Source organism: Penicillium bovifimosum, assembly GCF_028826915.1.
Source record: "Penicillium bovifimosum strain IBT 22155 chromosome Unknown utg000001l_segment0_segment0, whole genome shotgun sequence".
Classification (NCBI taxonomy): Eukaryota; Fungi; Ascomycota; class Eurotiomycetes; order Eurotiales; family Aspergillaceae; genus Penicillium; species Penicillium bovifimosum.
In genome coordinates, this window is record NW_026622710.1 from 196,082 (window position 1) to 213,617 (window position 17,536).

At 49.9% G+C, this 17,536-nt stretch overlaps 6 protein-coding genes across 6 annotated transcripts; 2 read left to right on the top strand and 4 right to left on the bottom strand.

Moving 5' to 3' along the window:
* Positions 1-442: 442 nt before the first annotated feature.
* Positions 443-1,120, bottom strand: N7515_000081 (class I SAM-dependent DNA methyltransferase; the record flags this gene model as incomplete). Its single annotated transcript, XM_056660825.1, has 1 exon — positions 443-1,120. The coding sequence occupies one exon, from the start codon at positions 1,118-1,120 to the stop codon at positions 443-445; it is 678 nt and encodes a 225-aa protein (XP_056525991.1).
* A 1,374-nt stretch (positions 1,121-2,494) lies between these two features.
* On the bottom strand, positions 2,495-4,231 carry N7515_000082 (FAD-binding oxidoreductase; the record flags this gene model as incomplete). Its single annotated transcript, XM_056660826.1, has 3 exons — positions 2,495-3,427; positions 3,480-3,962; positions 4,037-4,231. 3 exons carry the CDS (start codon positions 4,229-4,231, stop codon positions 2,495-2,497), a joined length of 1,611 nt encoding a protein of 536 aa, XP_056525992.1.
* A 1,439-nt stretch (positions 4,232-5,670) lies between these two features.
* N7515_000083 (uncharacterized protein) lies at positions 5,671-6,972 on the top strand (the record flags this gene model as incomplete). Its single annotated transcript, XM_056660827.1, has 4 exons — positions 5,671-6,099; positions 6,153-6,306; positions 6,362-6,559; positions 6,626-6,972. The coding sequence occupies 4 exons, from the start codon at positions 5,671-5,673 to the stop codon at positions 6,970-6,972; spliced, it is 1,128 nt and encodes a 375-aa protein (XP_056525993.1).
* A 1,189-nt stretch (positions 6,973-8,161) lies between these two features.
* N7515_000084 (uncharacterized protein) lies at positions 8,162-10,159 on the bottom strand (the record flags this gene model as incomplete). The annotated part of the gene is made up of 2 exons (XM_056660828.1): positions 8,162-8,808; positions 8,893-10,159. The coding sequence occupies 2 exons, from the start codon at positions 10,157-10,159 to the stop codon at positions 8,162-8,164; spliced, it is 1,914 nt and encodes a 637-aa protein (XP_056525994.1).
* Positions 10,160-11,530: 1,371 nt separating this feature from the next.
* Positions 11,531-12,061, top strand: N7515_000085 (uncharacterized protein; the record flags this gene model as incomplete). Its single annotated transcript, XM_056660829.1, has 1 exon — positions 11,531-12,061. The coding sequence occupies one exon, from the start codon at positions 11,531-11,533 to the stop codon at positions 12,059-12,061; it is 531 nt and encodes a 176-aa protein (XP_056525995.1).
* An 888-nt stretch (positions 12,062-12,949) lies between these two features.
* On the bottom strand, positions 12,950-14,423 carry N7515_000086 (uncharacterized protein; the record flags this gene model as incomplete). The annotated part of the gene is made up of 2 exons (XM_056660830.1): positions 12,950-14,359; positions 14,415-14,423. 2 exons carry the CDS (start codon positions 14,421-14,423, stop codon positions 12,950-12,952), a joined length of 1,419 nt encoding a protein of 472 aa, XP_056525996.1.
* Between the last annotated feature and the right edge of the window lie 3,113 nt (positions 14,424-17,536).

Below are 17,536 nucleotides of genomic sequence, written 5' to 3' on the forward strand. Positions count from 1 at the left end.
CCCTTCTTTTTATCCATGCTGTATGTACCGGATGTCAGGCTACGGCCATGACTTGCCCAATTGTGGCCGCTTTGTAGGACCAGGACGCTTAGCGTCCTCACTGAATAACAGCACAGGTGCTTTTCGGTGACTGCTTAATACTACCAAGTAACCTTCAACAGAGGGAAACCCCTATGTGGCTTGAATATGGGGCTACCCCAGCATGTTAGATCTACTAATCTGAATATGTTCAACTGGCCATCTATTCAAAGCCCGGCGCATCAGGAAGCTCGCATTGTGTCGCATTGGAGGGAGAAACCGGGATTGTTGAAACCCGGAATGACCGGCAGTCGCATTGGAGGAAGTTGAAGACCCAATTCTTGTTGCAAGGGGCAATGGGTAACCGAAAATGTCGCTCAGGGCAATCGGCATCGGGATTCAATGCCATCGTCTCTCTTCCCGTTCAGTCGCGATCGATCTTCTCTAAAATAAGCAAAACAGCCTTATCACCATGACCCTTAACATAATCTATAAGTTCATCCGTAACAACCCTAACCAACCCCTGTTCAACCAACTTCTCAACCTCAGCCTTAAACCCACCCGGCACCCAAATCTGGCTCAAAATAGTCGAAACCACGAACCCCCCATTCTTCGTCACCCGCACCAACTCCCGCAAAGCCGGATCCGGTCCCACATGTCCAAGCGTGAAGGTTCCAACACACGAAACAAGATCATACGTCTTGTCCGCCTTCTCTATCGGCGCATTCATGTCCGCAACCGTTAGGTCCCGGTACAGTCCTGTTTTCCGTGCAATGGCCAGCATCGCAGGTGACAGGTCCACGCCATCGATGGCTTTCGGGCGGGCCATGCCTAGCGCCACACCGACTAGACCTGTGCCGCAGCCGGCGTCGAGGATGACGCTCTTGCTTGGGTTCGAGAGATGTTCAATGGCTGCTTGGGCAACTAGGACTGGGGCGACGTATTCCTGGGCGCTGTCGCCGACTTCTTGTTCGTAGGTTGCGGCCCATTTTTCGTATAGCGCTCGGCAGTCTTCTGTGGTGGCTACGGCGCGGGCTTTGCGGAGGTAGAGTTCATTGGAGGAGTTGGAGGCTTGGACTTGGACGGGAGTGGGGGCTATCATTGTGAAGGTTGTAGGTCTGTGTGTTTTGTTGTGAAGGGGTTTTGTTTCGTCGGAGTTGTATCTGGGATGTTAGAGTTGGGATGTAGCAGTAGGCCGAGGACTGAGACCCCTTCTTATATGATTTCCCGGCTGCATGTCATATCCGATCGATCGTCCGCTGCTTGGAAAGTATACCGAAATGGCGTGATGCGGGGTTATCGACGAGGTTGGGCCCCATCGAGTGAGGTTTCGTCGATCGATGATGTCGGTGGAACATAGTTGCAGTCTGGGCTCGCATGTACCTGCGCTAAGCATGTACCCCTCTATACATCCATGAAAGAGACAGCTTGGTTTTCAAAACATAGTGGAAGACGTTCTTTCCATCGGAGTCTCGGGCTTTTGCGCAATGACATTGTCAAAGCCGCGATGTCTCCTTGAGGCAGGTTGAGGCTCCGCTTCGGCCTGTATTCGCTTATTGCGCCAATGTCGAAGAGAATTCTCACGGACCTTTTCTGCTCTGGAACACACTTCCCCGCCAGTGAATCCACGCCAAGGAAATCGTGTCTAGCGAATCACCAGGTCCCATTAATGCATTCCCGTCTCCAAGACGTTCACTCCATCAATCAAGATTAGATTGACGTGGAGACCCCACTGCGGGGAGGCTTCTAAAGTGCCGATCTATCTCCGGGATAGGCGTAGTGGCATCTTAGCCACATCTATGGCGTATTCCAAGGCCCAGTGCTGGGGGTGGGTCGACTCTCCGTGGCGTCAATTAGCTGTAGGGTGACCACCCTTGTCCTGGTGATACTCTTTGCTCCATTGGGAGGTCTTGTTCAGCGCACAGGTACGTCAGTTTCCGAAATGCAATTGGACATTCCTGTTGTGCATGAAGTTTATGGCCGGAGTTGCGGGAAACGTCCAATAGCATGTGCGCTCGTAAAGTAGGTTTTAGCTGGTCAATTTTTGTTTGCCGCGGTTGCCAGTGAAGATACACTGGCAGGTGTGTCGGACTCCGTAAGGAGACAGTTTACCCATGCGCTTCGACCGGAGCGTTTAGGAGTTTGCTCGGTTTGCATGGATATCACCCCGTACACCCTGTCTCTTACTATCCCCTTCTTCTCCGTATTCAATATCCTCGTAATAGCGAACGCTCATTAGCTTAAGCTCCGATCAGTCTTTGGGAATATGGCACAGTATTATATGAACAGAGGGCATAATCTCCAAGCCAGAACCAACGCCAGAATCAGGCTACCGCCCATTTGGATGTCATTCCAGGTATGCAAAGGGTACAATTCGCAAAAATTACACTATGATTGGAAACACTGTTACACTGCTCTAATCTAGAATTTTTCAAATATACCGGGGAACATGCTGATGCTCAGCCACTACCCATATCTACCACGTCCGTGTCACAGGCGCACCATTCAACTTGAAATATCCAGGCTGAAGAGTCTGGAAGACCTCGCGGGGATCATACTTCTTCGCAACACTCTGAAGACGAGCCTTGTTAGCATCGCCATATCCAGCAATCGGATCCTGGAACATGCTAGCATAGTTCATATAGACATATTCATCGAACAAACCAAGCGTCTTCGCCTGCTCGGTAACTTTGTCAATGAACTTGTGAACGAAAGCATAGACAGTCTCGTCGTCCGACGCATTGTCCCACCAGCAAGAAACGTGCACAATATGCACGGGCACCGTCTTATCCTCAAGTCCGAGCGCATTACCACCGAAGTTCTTCATATTTTGCAGCATCGGCTCGGTGATAGCCTGGAAAATGATAACAGGCTGAGCACCAGAAACACCAGCCATCTCGGGGAGCATTGACATGAATGTCTCGACTACCCAGAGGGCATAGTCCTCGTCCAGCGCAGCGCTGATGGGCCAGTAAATTTCGCGCAGACCGGAAGGGTTCTCGGTCTCGAGGTACTCGACGTACTCGACGAGGGTCTTGGGGCTGGCGGTATCAGAGATGGCGGGGATGCTGCGGTATTGGTTGAAGATTTCGGCATTCGAAACATTCTTCGTGTATGTCAGCTCTGCAGTGGCGAGGTTCATGCCACTGTTTGAGAGGAATGCGACGTATTGCTGGGCGTGGGGGTCGACGCTAGCATTGTTGGCGACGTTGACCCAGGCATTTACGACATCGCCGAACTCGGTCTCCATGAAGATTCTGGCGCCGCCGTAGAGGGTAGGCGCGGGGATCGTGTACAGATTGTACTTTGTTACGAGACCGAAGTTGTTGCCGCCGCCGCGGAGCGCCCAGTACAGGTCTGGGAAAGACTTCTCGCTTGCGGTTACGATCAGACCGCTAGCGGTTACGACCTGGACTCGTGAGCTGGTGCTTTATCTCTGATATGGCTCGGGGGTGACTCACCTCGAAGCTCTCCACATTGTCGCATGCCCAGCCGTACAGGTTGGAATGGTAGGAAATACCGCCACCGAGAAGGAAACCACCAACACCGATGCTCGCCGCACGACCTCCAATAACTGCCAGTCCGTACGGCTCAAGGGCGGAGTATGCAGTCAACCAGTTATTTCCGGGACCGATAGACGCGACCGACTTGTCCTCCTTCAAAGTGACAGCGTCCATATCCTTGAACCAAATGCTGATTCCGCCAGGGGCGCTAGAGGCACCGCTAAAGGCAGCATGACCACCACTTCTCGCGGCAAAATGGCAGCCTGTGAAACGAGACAGCAGAACGGCTGTGCTGACATCCGTATTCTTGCTGGGACGGAACACGCAGCGGGGCTGGACCTCTTCTTGCTGCACAGACCAGAATGAGTCGGTGAAATTGCTGTACCCTGTGCTTGAGGGGTTGGAGATTTTGGAGCCGAATAGGAAACTCAAGCTTTCGCACTATAGTTGTGTTCGAGTTAGCTGTCGCGCACGAACTAGCTAGCTCCGGACTGATGCGAACTGTTCGCACTTACGGCTGCTGCACAAGCTTTGTCGGTTGAGCGAGTCTCGATCCCGGAGAACGTCTCCAGAGCGGGGATCTCTGTCACATCAACGCCCAAATCCGCCAATGCATCGACGACGCTGAAGTCTTCGGGTTCAATGGTAGTCTGGGCCAAGGCCAATCCGCTAATCGAGGATAACCCGCTAATCAGAGTGGAAACACGCATGGTCAAAACCTTTTGTACTCCCAACGAATTTTATCCACCACACCAAATGTAGGAAGACACCTGAAGAGAAACGGAAAACGGTAGCTCCAAGCGGAGGCGATGTGCCTCTTTTATCTACCTTCGAGATGATCTGGCCGTGGGTTCTAGACTTCTAGTCCGGCGAGGTTCCGGGGAGATTTAGGTGGGCCGTGGAGGCACCGGGAGCCGTTAGGCCTGATTAAGGGGTACTGGAATGTGTTCTTGAATCCGGAGTACTATTGAGGGCATTGGTCCGTTCGCTTGCGATGGGAAACATCTAAGACAATTTTCACTCTAAATTCTAAGCGAAGCGGGAAGCGGTCCAACCCGATTTTTTGGCCTGACCTGAAATTTCTTTACAATGGTCTTGTGTTCGTTGGGTTGGCTCCTCGGTGAGCCTTTTATGCAGTACATCTCTTTCTTTGCTTCGCAGGGTTCATGGCACTAGCTGTACCCTGGAATTTCTTTCGAATTTCACCAATTCAAGTGAGTCTGCTCGCTATGGACTGATTCTTGTTCTCTTGATAATATTTTGTGGGGTGTATCCGATAGCATGTGAAAGGTGGCTGATACGAAAAAATGAGGCGCGAGGATTATCTCAATCTTTACACAGTAACTAGTATGTGATCATGAGCTGGACTTGAATAATGATTTGAATGTAACTTTTATGCATCAACACAAACCAAAAGAACACCCCTTGTTACGGACCAAAAGGGGAACATATCCGGCCAATGTACTGGGTACAGGCCCTAAGCGAGCATTATGCCACACGGGAGCAGGGGTGTGCTGACAACAATTACTTTGAAACAAAAACGAACCCGAACTTAATTGAGGATCTTCAAAGCATACTGCATACACCAAGTCCAGCCTGAAAAAAACATACTTTCACCAACTCCCCCAGAAGATCGTACCTCGTCACATCAGTGATTCAGTGGGGATCATTTACCCCGATCATCACGCTGGATCGAAAGCCTGGACCGGAAAGGCTGAAACTGCCCATCTCTGGTCCTGTGCGCCCCGGGCCGTCTCGGCTTCCGTGACCCGTCTGGCACGGACCTCCGGACCCAGGGCCAAGGGTGTGGGGGGCCAAGAACTCCACCGGGGTATTTCCTCATACGTGACTGGCCCAAGCAAGTGGAGCCTGGCATCGAACATTGCAGAGTGTTGCATTCGAACGTGAGAATACCGACCCTCGTCTGGGCGAGGTTTTACAATCCCTGCGTAGAAAGACCAAGACCCAGAAGAAGGATTTTGTGGCTGCATGGCTGCTGCTTGTCGCAGATGTGAAATCTTAATCGCCATAATGGCTTGCCATGTGGCAGTTGAAGGATTTCGTGCAAAACGCCATTATATTGTCAGCGGGGATTCCACGCGTTGCTGTCGATGCCATGATTTCCTTCCGAATCGTGCTGCATTGAGTGATGGGAGAGTCCGGTAAGGGCACCTTCGGGCCCGGCACTGTGAAGAGAACAGGCATTGCCTTGATTGTGCTTACTTCAGTCGTCATTGGGATACGGTTTATTGGGTCTATTCGGAGTCTCAAGGATCTCAGGGCTGAGGATTATTTGCTCTTCGTGGCTTATTTGTTCTTCTTGACGTTGAGCATTCTTTACATCTATATTGCTCCTGTTATCTTCCGGCTGGCTGCCGTTGGGTCCGGGTCGATTCCTCCCTATGCGACGTTTATGGAAGATGCGGAGAAATTGCAGATTACCTTCTTTGTCACCACATCCTCGCTATGGCTTACTCTGTGGATGACCAAGTTCTCGCTTTTGGCGATGTATAAGCGGTTGTTGGTTGGGAAGCAGTACCTCCTCGCATGGTGGATTATCACAGGCGCCTGCACTCTGGTAAGGGCTGTCTCGTCTTTTTTGCCAGAGGCCGATCTGACTAGTGTTTCCAGTTCATCATCGGCTGCATTCTCTCGTCCTGGTTCTCATGCTCGAGTTTCCACGCCTGGTTCACCGCAGGCGAATGCAGCACCCCGCGGGATAAACACGCCGCCGTCGTTAGTCTGTACTTTGCATACGCAGCGGACATCGTCACCGATCTAGCAAGTAAGTACATCTCCGTTCACTCTCCAGGATAGCCTGAACCTAACATCAGACACAGTCATGATCCTCCCCATCCGCCTGATCTGGAACCTGCAGATGCGACTGCGCCAAAAGCTCAGCATCGGCGGTCTCTTCTGCTTCGGCTGGATCTGCATCATCATCTCCACCATCCGCGTCGTCCAACTCGGCGATACCGAAAACGGCACTCCAGCCCCGTCTTGGCTAGCGCTATGGGGAACGATCGAGGCAGCAATCGGTACGTTCATATCTCTTCCTACCCACTTCATACCAAGCATGCAGACTGACCACCTTGATTTTGTAGCCGTCATAATCGGCTGCTGCCCCGGCCTCTACCGCGTCCTCAAATCCACCCTCCCTTCCAAGACATCCTATCAATATGGCTCGTACAATCAGCGCGGTCGTGGCACCGGCATGCCGTCGCACCGGTCTGGTCGGTTTGGAGAACAGGATATTGCGCTGCATAGCTTCTCGGGGAAGGTCGAGGCGTATCAGTCGACGAGTGCGTACCGGTCGACTAGCCCGGCGAGCAGTCAGGAGAAATTGACGCATTCGTGTGGGAAGGGGAATATCATGGTTAATTATGGTGTCGCTGTGACTGTTGAGGATCGGTCGAGCGATTATACGCGGACTACACCTGGGAGTGTTTGAGAGATCTGTATATATAGAGTAATGGTTCAGCCAATTTTGATCTGGTGATGGTTAATGGTTATGAGCATCATTCTAGGCACTGTTGTGGCATTTGTAGGCTGCCTGTCAATGAGTGTCCCAGATTCATCCTCTGTTCCATTTTGATTGGCCAGTCAGGGTGCTCCACCAACAGGAACTTCAAAGATACTTCCACGGTGAGTTCCACCAAAAAAAAAAAACAAAAAGATCTGGACTCGCGGGGAATCGAACCCCGGACCACTCCCATGCTAAGGGAGTATTATACCACTAAACCACAAGCCCAGGTGATTGGTTGAGTCTGCGGAATAGTGTTACAGGAGCAAGAATGGTTGGTCGGGTTGGTTCGCGAAGCTCCAAACCTCGAATGGCATGCAACGCAGCAACACGCTGAATGTTGACTCACTGCGTTGAATTGGGCACATCACAATCACACCTGAAGGTAATCAATATGGCATGTCCGTCAAGGTGCTGACTGCGTGTCCGCTCGATGGAGAACCTCGAAGGTTCCTTGGTAAACTATTGCATGGTCAGTATATATATCGGCAACCGGGCGTACTATGTGCAAACTCCGTTGCGTGGCATCCCACCTCAATCCAGTGGAATATATTTGTCTTTCTAGGTCACGTATTCCAACACGCGGAGAGGCAGCACGAATCCCCGGCCTATCAGTTCCATGATCGCCCTTGCACTAGGTTGGTGTATGCTAGCAGTGACGGGGAGGCATTATCCACCTAGGACGAGTCCGGTGACCCCTCTCAGCCCTAACCAGTGGCACCGAAGAGAAATGTTATTCGAGCAACGTGTACCAACTCAATCGCGTTTTCGTACTGTGGATTCTCGCAGAATGTACCTTAATAACGTTCTCTTACATTATGGGCCTCTCTCTCCTCCCCACTCCTCTGTTCGCTTCTCTCTTCCTCCACTTATCTGTCCCACGACTCCCTATCAAGATATTCTCCGCGACTTGTCGGAGCGCCATCCCTTCTTTCCCAAATTCGTGTGAGACACAGCCCAAGATAAGTGAATCATAAACGGACATTGAATATCTCAATATGACCCGGATAGATAGAAAGAACGTATGGACGAGAGCAGATCTGGGTTGAATATACCCAGGCCGGCTCAGTGATACCAGAGTCCCATTAGTTGCGGGAGGTTTAGTCAAACCTAGAACCTATCGACGCTTCGGACACCGTACGTCCCGTAGCGCAACCCTCATTTCCCCAGCGAAGGCATTCTCCAATGCTTCCTTACTCTTTCGCAAATTGAAGCGGCGTCTGCATTCCTGCATGGGCGGTATGAAGCCAATAGCAGGATGTCGCTCGAGGATCTCAGCCCTCTCAAAGTCCAATATGACGACATTGTCAGTTTCCGAGTTGTATAAGAGGTTGCGAATTTCTGCATCCCGATGCAGAACCCCCAAACGATGCACAGCCGAAAGCGATTCTTCCGTCTTCGTTGACATAGATGCTTCGTTTTCAGGAGTGAGAACCCTACGAAGAGACTGACCCCCAGGCCCTAGTATCAGCATATGTTCAAGGTAACAGATGCCCTCGTAGCTATACGGATGTGCAAGGTCGATGATTCCGAGACAAAGCGGAACGTTGATGCCTTGGAGTGGAAGAAGCCTCTTGTAAACGAGCGCTTCATGTTTCAAATACTTGGCGAACTGCGCAGTTGTGCATTTCGCAGGGGCGGTGTAGCCGTGGGACGAAAGGGATACCTTGAGAAGAGCACCACGAGCGCCGTGGATTCCTAAGCTTTCGCAGTCGGCATTCACAGTTTGATCCAATTGGCGACGAAGGAGATCAAGAAATTCGACTAAATTGATGCGGTGATTCGTTGTTCCGTGTTATGCAACATTTGGGCATGTCTTGTCCAACTTGTCTCGGCTGATCAAGCCACGCAGGCATGCCAGCGTGCAGTAAGAGCGATTATTCTCCTTCTCCTGAGAAGAAGAGCTCGTTCCGGCCGCACCGCCGGATGTAGACCTTATGTGGGTTGTTGTAGCTTCGCGATTTTTCTCAGCACCCGGTGGGCTTTGGCTGTGGGTATTCGGGGAGACAGAATCGTCCTCGTCGGAGCTGGCGAGCATCTGCGATGATTGGCATGAACTGATGGCTTTTTCAGGTGGTATCTGGCGGAGACGAATCGGAGACATCTGAGTAAAATTGGGTCGTGAAGGGCGATACTCCGACGACGGTATGTCATCCTCCGAGATAGTTCTCAGAATATCTGCCACCGAGTATTTCCACTTCGGTAATGAAATCGCTGCTCGCTCCCTCCATGCCTGAGATTGAGGTCGCAACTTAAGTGCCTGGAGTGTAAAGGCAAGAGCTTGCCCGACAGCAGTTAAGTGTAGGCGGTTCGAACTGTCAGAGGAGGAATCCCAGCCCGTTGTGTCTCCAACGTCTCCCTTGGGGATAGACAAGTGATAGTACAGTGTCGAAGGATCCTCATCGATCCGCAGATAGATATCTGCTTCGCCAGTGCTAAACACCGCACGCTTTGTACCCGCACGAACCATATAGTCAAAAGTCTGTGTAAGAATCCCTGCAATCAAGCGATGGAGAAGATCCTCTTTGGTCTCTTTTGCTTTCCGTCTAACCACTTGGTCAACGTCCATATCCTCCAGTCCTCCATAGATGTGGCCCAGTGTGACTTCATTGGGACACTTGAGCTCTTGGATGTAGGCAGCAACCCGCCGACTTGTCTCTGATACTTCATTAGGAGCGTTGTAAACACAGAACTGATAAGCATCGGGCCGGCTGATAGCGCTCAGGAGTGGAGTCATGGGTGGCAGGGTTGCCGTGACGCGCGATTCACTTTGTTCCCTATCGGCTAGACGCTGGGAGCGTCGCAGGGCTGTTGGTCGTGGGTTGAGATCCAGGTGGAGAAGACTATCTTCAATTTCCTGCTCTTCTTCCTCAATCACCTGCTCTGCGACCTCAAATTCCTGCTCTGGACAGAGCGTGTCGACATGATTCTCGAATTGTATGGACCCTTTCAGCCCGAATGCTTCGCGGAGAATTGGGTCCTTATACAACTTCTTGACAATGTCTGAAACGTGTATCAGGACCGCGCGAGTAATGAAAAAATACAAGTCAAAGTCCGAGCCAATCCAATGAACCCCCCGGTAGAACTCTAAAGCACAAAGCGAAGAGAAGAGCATCCGCCATTTCTCGGACTGTAGAATGCCGGGGGGCTCCACCGCGAGAATCCATAGAGAAGATCCATTTCTCAAGCGTTTCCTCCTCAGTTTCCGTCAATTTGTGTGAATTTGCGCGAGAAGTCGCGCGGTCTTTGACGCCGCGAAGGCGGCGGCGCAGAGTGGATCTGGGCACATCGAAGTGACGCGCTACTTCACGTATAGTGGCAATTTCGTTATTTTTGATAGCCTTGAGAGCTAATGAGATCCTACCCTCTTTCTCTGTTGAATTTCTAGAGCTGCGGGAGCGAATTGGTGGCATGGTGGGTGGTTGAAGAACTAAGTTGCTAATCTACGGACGCGTTTTGGGGAAGGTGGGCCACTCGCTTGCGTGGGCCACTCGCTTGTGAAATACGTTAGTTAGGGGCTAAATTAGCAATGTTTCATACCGCCCTTATGACACTACCTACTGGAGGCGAATCCCACAAGCTTGGAAGCTAGTGCGTAGAAATCTCTAACCGAACTGTAAGTCTTGTGCTAGATAGGCCGTGCCATCACCCTACGCCATAAACAGTCAAAACTCGTGGTCGCTAGCACTACGCTACGGAGAAATAGAATCATTCTTGGGCCTTGGCACTCCTTTGGCAACTTCTTGGCATAGAATGGAGACAGTGGCGGATATCGCGAATCTCCGAGCAGATACTAATTAGTAGTTAACTAGTATGAATCGCCAGCTAGTTAGGCCCTATCGGCTATCGCCTCACTAGTATGCTTCTTCATCTCTGTATTATGTCAAGGCTGTCTATACTAGGGATATCCAGTGTAGTCCAATTTCTTCCACGACTCACAACTATCGCCTCAGATTTCAAATGTCCGTAGTGCTGCTCAGAGTGGCACGACATCGTGTGGTGAAATTGGTTTGATTCACGTACCACCAGAGCCCCTTTACCAGAGTAGCAAGGAGATGGGGCCAAAGACCAGCACTAGCTCGCATGTTAGCTTCAATCAGCCTGAATCAGGGCTATAACGAATAGAAAAGCCTTTGTAGGCTAAGTACTCCAAAATCAAATTAAACTCTTGAGACATCTGCGCTTTTGGTCACATCGTCAAGCATATCGGCGTAAGCCTAGTGCAATTTTGCTCGTATCTTATAGTGCATGGACCTTTCCACATCGAGGTAAGAGACTGACAGGTATCTAAGAGCCTACAGCGACGACGCTATTAAATGGCGCCGGTTGCCAGATTCACGGGTATCAGTGACACAAGGTGCCCATCCAAATTTCCTTTTCTATCTCCAAATTGGTATGTAGCTACATTTGGGGAACAAAGATTCGTCGCCGTTGATTGACTGATGACTCTCATCTATGGTAGTGACACAGCAGAGCATCTTATACAATGATAGCTGTGGTATTTGCTCGACTCATATTTGTGATCTTGTGCACATTGGGCACTGTGTGCACTGTGTGCACTGCGTGGGATCTGGACAAGGAACATCCGCCTACAGGCGAGCTGGGTGTGAGACTCGATTACCACCTAGCGCGTACTTGGCCGACCCCATTGGCCAAGAAGGGGAAGCAAATTCCCCGAACTTTCATGTGGAGCAGCCATCTCACATTTGAAAAGGATGTCAGCGCGCTTGAACCTAGTGACCTCTGGCAAATCGCATATGATGCATATGCGGAGATGGAAATCAACAGGGCGTTGTACAAGGTGACCGGTCCAAAGAGCACACCCCGAGCCATGACTGTTCTCGCTGTCGGGAAGGAGATCTTTTTGGCATCTTCAATGAGGGGTGGATCCAATTTTGCATTTGCCTATCCGAAGACAAAGGTGTCCACGTCCTTGAACAATGCCAAGCGACTTTCCACAAGAATGGGGGCACAAGTACAACAGGGCATAAAAATCAAGCAAGCTGTGGCGAGGTGATGACTGCTCAACTGTACTACACCACAGAGAAAAACAAAGACACTCCCTTACAAGACCGGGAGGCACGAGTTTGCACAGTCGTTCGGAATAAGGAAGATGTTCCTGCTAACACAAATCCGTGTGACAGCCTGGTGAGTAATAGTGAATATCCCCAAATCTGCGGTATTTCGTGAAAGTACTAACGTCTTCGCAAGCAAACATGGGGATGCAATCTTTTTGTCAAAGAGCTGGGTGTGAAAGTGGTGGACAAACTTGTGCAAGCAAAGCCTTTTGATTTGGTGGAGAAAATAGGGAAACCGGTCATTGACCAGATCCCGTTATGCGCTGCGGATTATAAGCCCCCCAACGAAGACGCATAGGCGCCAGCTTGCCAGGGTGCAAGCTCAGCGCCTCAGGCAGGTATATATGGAGGTAGACGGTATCAGCGTATTCGTATAGATTAGGACTATACAAGACGTAACTAGCTCGAAGAGCTAAGTACAACAGGATCGGGTTCAGAATGACAGAGACATTGAAAAGAGCACGTGACATGGTCACGTGCCAACATGAACACGGCATGGTCGGCATCAGGCCATCATCTACGGAGTAGTCGGGCACCCTGTATCCATCGTCTACACAGTACATATATCCAGGCAGTAGGCACAGGCTCACAGGCTCACACTGTCACTATGACACAGCTGCCAAAATTCATTGAATCATTTTCTGTCGAATATTGATGCCTTAATCCCCATTCCCCCTGAGGCTAGCGTGAGTCGGAGTGACCCCAAAGGCTAGCGCGGCCGGGCTCCAAGGCGGGCACATAGGTAGTGTGAGATACCTATCTTGGTTCGGCCTCTGATAACTTGAATGTGACCGCGGGAATTGCGACAATAAATGCATGTTTGTAGGTTACATCTCATCTGTGAAGATTATGTCGAATACAACTCCAGCTTGAGCACCCAGCTCTGCGAGCTGGTGCCTCATTTCAGGCTCCCAGTCATATTCGTCAGTTTCGTATCTGACTAGTCCCAGTGAAACCCCGCAAAGATTCGGCGTGAATGTTCGATCCTCGAGCCATGGTTTCAGCACGTCTAACATTGCGTGATCGTCCCACTCGAATTCAGGCCAATCTGGTTCCATATGCTCCTCATTCTGTATACATAGGTCGTAGGTAATGGTCAGGTGTTCAAGATTCCTTGGAAGCACATCCTGCAGGCGTTTCGTTGTGTCTAGTGCAAATCCCACGAGGAATGCCCATGGGACTTGAAGTGTCTTGAGATTGTCCATAGTGACCATTGCACTCAATGATCCGTCTGTTTTTACGCCAGGGAGATTGATATCGTTGCCTCCCAGTTGAACCTCGCCTATGATTGTGAGGTCGGTCAAAGTGTTTTTGAGACAAGATATGGCATCACCGATCTGATCAAGATCAATGATTGGCAAATTGACTGCGTCGAGGAGACCGTAATCGTAAAACCATGTCCACCGCAGCGACTTCAAATATGGCGTGATTGAAAGCAGATTCATGAGATAATTCTCACGGACGGAATTCAAAACCAGCGATGTAAGGCTTGATGGGACGACAGGCAATTTTGGTTGAGGCCACGTTATCGCGAGCGGGCTCTCGAGGAAGACCGAAATGCGTTCGATATTTGATAGATAGAAAAAGGGCAACACATCAGCAGTGTTTTTGACGTTTTTATCACGCGCCTCGTCATGGCCTTCTTTGAGGAGGTATGTCACGTCTCGGAGATGCCGAAAGTCAGGTAGCCCGTAGTCTACAGTCTCAAAGATGGCTGAACGAAGAACCATGCCTATGATCTCACTTCGTTGGGTGAAAGCAGGCCCCAGGTGCAGAGATTTAAGATTTGGCAGCTGTGCCAGGAGCAGCGCGACAACAGCGTCAAGTTTGCCTTGCTGTAAATCGTGTATCCAAAGGTCGCTATACGGGACTCCAGTCGTTTGAATGAATGATATAGACGCGTTCAGTTCGGTAGGAAAGATGGGAACTGCACGTATGGTTCTCACGAGTGAGGCGTGACTGGCGAGTTTGCCGCCGAGATGAAAAGTCCTGACGTGAGCAGCCAAATCAGGACTGGACACCAAAGTTCGCAACAGTTTAGTGACTGGTGGAGGATCAAAAGGGTTCTCACGCTCCCAAACCATTTGGATATTCTGGTAGAGAAGCCTCGCGGCCATTCCGCAAACGCTCTTGTGAACAAGGCATAGTGCATGAAACTCAGCGGGTGAGAGTAACTCAAATATCGAGTATAGGATATCTGCTGGGCAGCTGGTCAAGCCGGTTGGCTCTGGATGAATCTAGAAAAATTAGCAGAAGTCCTGAAATGGTCATTGGTCAAGATTGATGACCTACAGGTCTCATTGTTAGTGACATGTTCGTATTTTCACCGTGGTTTTGACAGGAAGGCCTGGGTTGGACCGGTTGGTTGGCCCCAGGTTGGGAGTTGGGACCGGAAATAATTGAGGAACGAGACAGGCTGCCATTTCAAAGTGGTTGACTGGTTTTGCGCTCCACGCTATTACCGTACAGGCTAGGATGATAAGTTAGGGTTGTCTCACTTTCCTCAGACCACGGCTTATGATTCTGCCGAATTTATGAAATTATGCCACGCTAACCCGATTGGGAAGCTTCATTCTGATCTCGCCTCCTAGCAGTCGCGGGGTCCCAGGAGCAAGTATCACGATCATAGAAGCTGGTGGCTTTTAGGTAAATCCGTAACAATCGTTAGTGCACTGGCTTCGATAATATGCGCTGAAGAATAAGAAGAAGAAGAAGGAAAGGGAGCAAGTGAGAGATGAGGAATGATATAGTCCTCTCACGTCATGTGATCCAACCACATCCCTCAGATCCACCTTGAGGGAACTCTTCCTATCTGATCCAAGCAATGATAATGCAAACCATGTCACTCGTGACAGACAAGGTGATCAGAAGAAGATATAACACTCCAATGATGTAAAACTGAGGGGTTTTGGACTACGTCTTTAAAGTTTTCTTGAAAAATAGTTATTCTACAAATGAAGATACACATATGTTACAGTATCTGGAATACATATATTGCGGTGGGGAGGTGTGACCTGTCACCCCCCCGACAGTCATGCTTCCTCTGTCCACTCCTTTTGTCGGAATAACAGCAGTCACCGCGTTTCTAAACAGCAAACTGCCCACAGAGACCTATACAAAGATACCTGAAGGATTTGAACAGCCAGGAATGTGTTGGAAGCTTAACCGTGCGCTTTATGGCCTGCGCATTTCACCGAAGCTATGGCAACAGGAAGCATCAAGGGTTCTCTTGAACTTGGACTCATACAGGTTCCTGAAGACCCGTGCGTCTTCGTAACACATGGCATAATCGTTTTCTTCTACTGTACTCGAAACCCGTAGAGGTCATACCCCCCAGACCGTTAGCAATGATCTGGCCGGAATAAAACATGATGACGTTTGATCCAATGCACACTGTAAAGCTTTTCACATGCTCTCCCATTTTGGGGTCTCCTTGTTCTTTCCGACTCTTGTCGACTGCTCGTTCGGGGGTACAAAATCTGGATGTAGGCCTAGTTGGATGAGCGGGAAAATGGTACTCTGTTGGGTGTGGCATGTCGTGATCGACTGGGAGCTCGACCGCTTCCCAGATTGAGGTATAGTTGATTGCCACGAGGTACGGATAGGCATGACAATTGCGACGTTTCACCGAGCCGTCGAACAATTCCCGGACATCGGGTTTCGTAAACCCTGCAAGCCTCACACAGGAGAAATTGCACAATCCGTCCTCCGGGCAGGTCGAGATATATTGGCTCTCAAGGCAAACAGCTCGCTGCTAGCAAGGTCGCGACTGTCCATCGCAACATCATTGCGGCAGGCTTGCCCAGCTTCGCTGACCCAGATGCACTGCGGACGAAGTCGCGGATCGCCTAAGGTGCGAATGAAAGTAATTTTGGACTGCTCGGAAAGTAGCATTGTCATATTGTGCCCGAAGAAGGGTTCTAAAGAGGTGTACGAGCGAGAGCAACCGTTAGGGTCCATAGAATTGTGATTCGAGAGGCAATATATCTTTTGTAGGAGAGACCAGTTTGTTTGGAGAATAACAAGTAAAGGCTATGGATCCAACCTAAGCCATTTTCGACAATATAAATCATACCTACTTCACCCTGAGTATATAACCGACATCAATGGCCGTTTGTGATTTTCAAACATGATCTACATAAAACCCAAATACCTAGTGCATTCCATCCATCTAACAAGTGAAGTGTCTCGCCACGCTACGATCGTTGAGCCCTTCCGTTTTACAGGCGTTTAAATATTCCATTTCCCCGGCGCTTCGGTCATCCAGCACATATTTCTCGTCATCTCAAATGTTGCTTCCAGGAAAGCCAAAGGCTGTATATCACTCCAGACAGCTTTTTATTGTATCTTGCCGCCTTCCTTGAGAGAACACTAGACCAGAAAGGACCGCCTTTCGTATCCACCTCACTAATTGTGCTCTGTTTGCCGTGTTGCTTCGTTCGGCCGAACGTGTCTCCCTTAAACGCTTCTCCCCTGATGACCAAAGACAGAAATAGCGAAAAAGGTGCCACAGCCATGAGTATCACCAGAGATCCATAGGCCGCAAGACAAACCCCACCATAGTTGATCATCGCCCTCTAAACTCCAAGGGGGGTTGGAAGCGGTGTTAGTCGATTGCGTTAATGCTCTTGGAGTAGGTACAGTACAACAAATTGACATAACGTTCATAAACTCTACCGGAGTAGGTGAAGCAGTAGTGAAAGGAAGTAGTCTTTTGGATTGGCCACCAATTCTGGCGATGTACATGCAAAGCTGTAGTGCTGTGATGTAGCAAAGCAGACCTCAAACGAGATAGAAGTGAGTGTGCTTTCCTTCAAGCCTCAGCTTTTTATGTTTCGCTAGCGCTCTTCTACCAAAGACCTCATATCTGAAGGAAAAACTCTTTGCTATCCAAAAGAGCCGGGTCATAATCATTTGGTGGGCGCAAAATTCTTTAACTGATGAGATTCTCCCAAATATTCCGACGTTCTGGGATATTAAAAACCGGGGGCTTGGGAAAGATCAACTCAGCCGAAGAACCGGGAAGATAGTAGGCGGGAGTCCTGTGAACTGCAGGTTGAGGACGCTTTTCCTAAAAGCAGTATTAACTCTCGGCCATTAAGTTTTCCTGCCAACGCAAATCTTACTATTTCCGCCCTAGTTGGGGCGGGTAGTTCGGGATGAGAGCTGTATGTATAGATACGCTTATTGGGCATTTCCATTATGAGCCAACTCTGAATTGAGTATAAGCGCCAAAAATCATTGTGGCGCCGAAGGAGGTTGTTTCGCCGCTTCCGGAGTTGCTCTTGCTTGACACGGCTCAACGTGTGCGCCATTTACGTGGTCTGTGGACCTTGGAGTCCAGATATCAGTGGGTGAAATAGCTCACCAGGAGAAGAGAGAAACGAGGGCCCTTCTCGTATTATCTTTTATTA